This window comes from Charadrius vociferus, unplaced genomic scaffold (genome assembly GCF_000708025.1).
Source record: "Charadrius vociferus isolate BGI_N301 unplaced genomic scaffold, ASM70802v2 scaffold321, whole genome shotgun sequence".
Taxonomy (NCBI): Eukaryota; Metazoa; Chordata; class Aves; order Charadriiformes; family Charadriidae; genus Charadrius; species Charadrius vociferus.
This window is the reverse complement of record NW_009646934.1, coordinates 2,670,261-2,676,136: the sequence shown is the minus strand read 5'-3', so window position 1 is coordinate 2,676,136 and position 5,876 is coordinate 2,670,261. Positions and strand designations below refer to the sequence as shown.

The 5,876-nt window shown below is 44.4% G+C and overlaps 2 protein-coding genes across 2 annotated transcripts in view; both read right to left on the bottom strand.

Moving 5' to 3' along the window:
* The window catches only part of LOC104295104 (sterile alpha motif domain-containing protein 9-like), a 10,489-nt gene extending 7,415 nt beyond the window's left edge, over positions 1-3,074 (bottom strand). The window contains exons 1-2 of the mRNA XM_009894808.1: positions 2,900-3,074; positions 1,336-1,454 (exon numbers count right to left, since the gene is read on the bottom strand). Of these exons, the coding sequence (XP_009893110.1) occupies positions 1,336-1,454; positions 2,900-3,074 (294 nt within the window). The remainder of the gene's footprint in view (positions 1-1,335; positions 1,455-2,899) is intronic.
* A 10-nt stretch (positions 3,075-3,084) lies between these two features.
* ERN1 (endoplasmic reticulum to nucleus signaling 1) overlaps positions 3,085-5,876 on the bottom strand; it is a 27,046-nt gene continuing 24,254 nt past the window's right edge. The window contains exons 18-21 of the mRNA XM_009894789.1: positions 5,757-5,876; positions 5,013-5,136; positions 4,680-4,747; positions 3,085-3,291 (exon numbers count right to left, since the gene is read on the bottom strand). The exon at positions 5,757-5,876 is cut by the window's right edge and continues 9 nt beyond it. Coding sequence (XP_009893091.1) covers positions 3,085-3,291; positions 4,680-4,747; positions 5,013-5,136; positions 5,757-5,876 — 519 coding nt within the window. The remainder of the gene's footprint in view (positions 3,292-4,679; positions 4,748-5,012; positions 5,137-5,756) is intronic.

The window sequence follows — 5,876 nt, the reverse complement described above, 5'->3', positions numbered from 1 at the left end:
GGTGGGGGGAGTGGGGCGGCCGTGGGTTTGTGGTCCCCACAGCCCAAGTGGGCCCGGGAGGAAGGCATGGAGCCGTGCATGTGTGGGGGCAGACGTGTCTGCCCCCTCCCCACCATCATCACCCCAAGCTGCTCCGACAGTTTTACTCGTGCTGAGCAGCTCTTTCCCCAGGGGCATGGGGTGGGGGGAACATGCAGAGCTGGGAGCGTGGCAGCACAGGAAGAGCCGTGCTTTTCCGAGGCCTGCTACCAGTAAAGTAATGGCCAGACTGGGAATGGCCCCCAGCTCCCACCTCCCTGTGCCAGAGCAGCAGAGGGAGGGCTTACCTTGCAGAGCCTGTGGCTAAGAGAAGGGTCTCCAATGCTGCCCTGCCAGATCCTGCCTGCAAGGAAAGCGCTTCCAAAGGAAGTGAAGGATGGAGGGAAGGTGCTCCAACCTGTTGCGGGGCCAGGCTCTGCCAGACCGTGGCTCAGCAGCACAGGTGGGAGTCTGAGCCCTGTGGGTGTTCTTGCAGTGCTCCTCTGGCTCTCTTATAGATGGCTTTACTGACATCTGGCAATAAAAAAAAAAAGGGGAACTGGTTTAGAATCTTGATAATCCACCAAGTCTCCGCCCCTTTCTAGGCAGGGCTGCTGTTGCGTGGTGCTGCCATCAGACCTCCTGCGATGGCCTGGGGAGGGCCCCTTGGGTGGCTGCACTCCAAGGCCATGGGCCGTGCCCCACCGAAACAGGAGACGTGTCAGGGTGCTCAGGCAGGGGCATTTATAACTTTCTTTTTTTTTAAAATTAGGCTGATCCACCACACCTGCCCCACTTATTGCCCTCTCTGCCAGCTACCTCCTCACTCCTGGCCAGCTCACCAAAGTAAATAGTGAAGAGGGGTTGTCAGGCTCATGGAACACCAGTGACTCATCAGGTCTCTGTCGCATTAGGGCACAGGACGGCTGTGCTGATACTTGCGATGAGGTATGCTCTCAGCCTTCCATGCGCCAGCCTTGCGCCTGTCTTGCTGGCTTTTTTTCCTGTAAACCACGTGGTCATTTATCAGCTTACTTTCATGGGGAAAAAAAAATGTTTATGGGCGTATCTGTACTGCATAACTGTAAACATTTTTGCAGCAGGCACCCAATCCAGCAGTTTTAGCTGTTTGCACCAAGATGGAGGTGGCTATTGCCAGGGGACCATTAGAATAACAAAATGAGGCTCTCGGGGCCTTCCAGGAGGCTCGATGCTCCCCCCCCAACAAGTAAGGGGGGGGGCATGGGGCATGAGGGGGGTGTGTGTGTGTGTCCTGCTTTTGATGAGCAGGCTTTGCTCGGGCCCCTGGGAACGCACAGGATGTTGCTGCCGCAGGCCCAGCACAGCTGTAGGTGTGTCGCCCTCTTCCCCTGCTTCCCCTGTCTCCAGCCCTAGATCTGAGTCATCCGGCCTACTTCCCCAGGCACACAGCGTCACTAAAAGTTGTGAGGTTTTTAATCTGAGTACAAGTCTTTATTTAGTAGACCTATAAAAGAACTTTACATGAGAAGTACAAAAATATGAAATAAGCTTTGACTCTTCTTAGGTTAAAGTACTGTTTGTTTTTGGTTTTTTCAAACTTTAGAAACAAGTCACTTGCACAGTTGGCATCTTAGGTAAATTGCTGTCATACATTGCAAAACTAGGAAAAAAAGCTTGTAAAGTAGCTCCAGAAAAGTAGGTGTACGTACCCAATCATACACATTACTGTCAATAATTTATTAGTTTAAGACACAATGACACAGTCATACAAATTCCCACTTTGTAATTTTTCCTTTAATGAATTCCATTGAAAGATGCAGTATCACTTTCCTCTTCCAGTTATTATAATATGATTAAATATAAACATAAAACCCAATTAAGAATGATTTGGCATGCTTTATACTTGTACCACTTTGATTTGATACTACTTTGTAGTAAAAATTAAATAAATATAAATATGTTAAATAAATATATTGTAAAAGAACACCCCACTTATATTAGAATTCAGCATTTCTTCATCCTTCATGCACTCTTAATGCTTTGTCACAGCTTTAGGGCCAATGAAAAGAAATACTGCATCTTAAAAAACATAGGCTCACTTGGATGGAATTAGCAACCCATACAAACAGAAAATGGGGTTCCTTTACAACTTTGTCACACCCATTAAAAACACTGCCTCAAATGTCACTGTTCCCTACATCTCTCATTGTTTCCTATTTAGCTCCTTTTTCCCCAGGACTCACCTCTGGCTCTGCAACTGGCGACCCTTCTCTGTAAGATAAGGAACACTTGCTGTAAATAAATCATTAGCCTCTCTCGAGCAGCTTGCAGCTGACATCAGTGTATTTTTCTGAAGTTACTTGTGTAGATCTATTCTGATACTGTGATTTAAGTCAAGGACTGTTCAGGCTCTTCCGTGAATACTGGTTGATACTTAAACAATGAGGCTTATTTTCAAAGTAGGTAAACCTTTAACTGATTTTTCAAGTCAGTACTTTTTTAGAACTTCATGGTATCTGTCAAGTATGAAGGACTAATTTTCCAGGGTAGTACTGATTAAGCAGAAATTATACTCTCTACTCTTTTTTGGATAATCAAATGATTCCCTTTACAGTCACTGTGGTATGCCTAATGCATAACATGGCAGTAGTGCAATGGCAGGTTCTGATGATTTGCTACAACTAAGAGGCTCCTTTTGCAGATCCCAGTCCCTAGTAATTATATGATTTCAATCACTGTATTTTGATTCTTTGTAGTAAAACACATCACTTGTAAAATCATGTACAGTACAGGGATATTGGGTGACAGTTATATCCAGCCTGTGCTCTCCATTTTTACTGTCTTGAAAACTGCCTTGGAATAACTCCGTCACCAGCGTTCATTGCTTTTCTGAAGTTACCACTCGCTCCTCGGGCTCCTGATACAGCGCAGGCAGAGGTACAAGGCACTTTTTGGAAGCTTGGTTTCTTCCAAGTGAGAGAATTCAGCTCTTCGATCCCACTTTTCCCTGCTAAAGTTAGGCCTGTTTCACAGCCCTGTGCTTGGAATGTTGGTCCCAGAGAAGAAAGCTCCATCCCTCTCCTCTCAAACAGTGTCTCCTGCAAGGCTCAGCTCTGCAGAGTCCTGGTTATAGTAATGCTGAAACAGTCTTTCTTGGCAGCAGATATGCATAGCATTGTACGTATGGAGGAGCAGGTGAGGGAAACGAGCTGTAAAGTAACAAACGAAATCATCTGGGATGGAGCCCAGGGTCTCCTGCACTTCGGGAGGCAGTTCTCTGTAATGGTGCTTCTGTAAAGGAAAAAGGAATAAGGAAAAGATCACTCAGAGGGTATGTGTTCCAGGATCCTCTTTTAAATAGAGCTCTCTGTCCAAGGTGCACTTTCATGGTCAAAGTAACCTCATATTAGTCTATCATAAAGCAGCTCAATACCTAAAACAAGGTAAGAAAGACAGACATGGACTGGCTGTGGAATAATTACCAGAATGATCATAATACAGCATTGTTTGCACATTAAGGAAAGGTTTCTAGGGTAGAATACAGCTGCAGCTGGTATGTGAAGAATCCGCTACATCTGCGATTTCCTGTACAATATCGCATGCAAAGCAACATGGGGGTGGAGCAGGGTGGAGATTCTAGGGCCAAACCCTGTGATTATACAGCAGATACAGGAACAAGATGGTCCTATGGAACCGATAAGCTGCATACTTACTACCCTGAGCCAACAGTTTTTCAAATTTTGACAAAATGCTGTACTTTGTGCGAACTTCTCTCATTATCATGTCATTGTAATACCTAAACACACCTCCATCGCAAAGGCTACCCGCCTCCAAGGTGCGACCACTCCTCTTTGAGTCTGCACCCTGAATTTTTCGTAAACTGTACCTTTAAATGTGAAGTGAGAGAATTTTACACCAATCACAATGAAGGTATTTATGACGGGAGTCACTCAAACTCCACCTTGAAGGTAAAAAATAGTATAAAAATAGCCCAAGAAAGGGCGAGTATTAGGGAAGACACCATCGTGAACAAGTCAAGGAGGACTCCCATCAAAGACTACCTTTGACTTCTGGGACCAGTCGACAGGCTGAGCCTTTCTTCCCCCCCCATAGGGAGGCCTTTGGGTAAGACTTAGACTATGCTAAGTCCTTCCTCAGGAAACTTAGAAAGCTCTCTAGAGGGTCTCTTTCCTACGTTTATAGCCAGGCTGTATTGTTTATAACTTTGTCACGTGTTTTATATAATTAACAAGACTTTCATACAGTCTTTGCAGACTGTATTTATCACCGGCAACCCATAAGAACCTGTGTACCTGTTGCTTAAATAAACTGCACTGTTAAAGTAGCTACTCTTTTCAGTTTCTCATTGAACATGACCAAGGAGTGGCCGTGCTAGTTCATGAGCACAACTAGACTGAAGGTGCACTCCACTGTTGGTGTATCCAGAATCGTAACAGTTTAATACATTAAACACCACTGAACTGATAGTGGTGAATTGGGCATCACTCGGAATTTAAACCCAGCCCCACCTAGCCTCCCACCTCAGTGAGGAGTGTTAGGAAACAAAGGCATTTATTTTCTGCCAAAACTGCTTTGCTTTTTAATGCAACACTGGCAACAAACAGCAAAATGAGGTAGAAGCACAGCATGCGTGTTGCTTATGGAAAGAAGTCCTTTACCTTATTTCTCATTGCCCTCAGAAGATCCCGTACTGAGCCTCCTTTATACGATCTGAATTTTCGAAGATCTACAAAAGAAATTACAAGATTTCTCTTTGTGTTTTGATGCCATTTTAGTTGCTGGCCTCAAAAGTAAGGTATGTGTGCCTACAGTCACATATCCTTATAGGTATGTTGCAATATATAAACACGCACTTTAACTTGAAGAAATACTTTGCTGACAAGTAAAGGTCATGTGCCCAGACTGAGACAGTGTTACCCTTACTTTCCTGTCCAGGCAAACTGGGAACAACAGCATGTAACTCCTTTCCACTCTGATAAAGTATCCATTACCTGTCTGAAGAGGAACAGTGATGTGTTCTCTCCAGTCCATTTTCACCACCTCTCTTCCGCCTCTTTCTAATTGCTTGACTATTGGACCATCTAAAGATTCTTTCTCTATCCGGTCACTGACATCCTGGAAGAGACATTCAGATTAATTCCAGTTTTATTTCCAAGCTTTTCCCAATAATTTAAAATTGCTGTTTCTGGCCAATTACAGCCCCGTCTGATAACGGAGTTATGATTCTACTTTAATCCATGACAAGGTGCAATACAATGGATTATGCTCAGGACTGGGGATACAGAAGTTTCTGAGACCATGAGTTGTTTTACCATCTGCCAAAGCCTTTTAATCACAGAGTACAAGGAAAGGCTGGAAAGAACCTCAGGTCCTCAGCCAGTTCCCACTCCAGATAGGATTAAGTGTGCGTATTCACTACAGTGGGCTACCCTGTTCTTGAAAGCCTGCCTGGCAACATGTTCTCCTGCATTGTTGCTGTAGCTGCTGGAGACCTTCCTCACTCCAATCTGATAACATCACCTTCTAGCCCCGCTATAAAAGATCTTCTGTAAGACTAAACCAATTTCTTAAGAGATACCACCTGGGTATTACAGCTTTTCTTCTTCATTCCTCACAGTAAGGTTGTGGATTCCATCACCTGAAACATCACAAAGCTAGGAGAGACTGAATTTGAGACTTGAAGAATGTCTACAGGACTCTTTAGAACTGAAAGGATTAAAAAGGTCAACACAAACCTGAAAAAACTGGAGCTGTTTTTCTAAACTCCAAAAGAATGGGTGTTTTAGCACACAGCTGGCAGATGGACGTTTCTGAGGGTCCATGTTTATCATTTGCTCTATTAAATCACGAGCAAC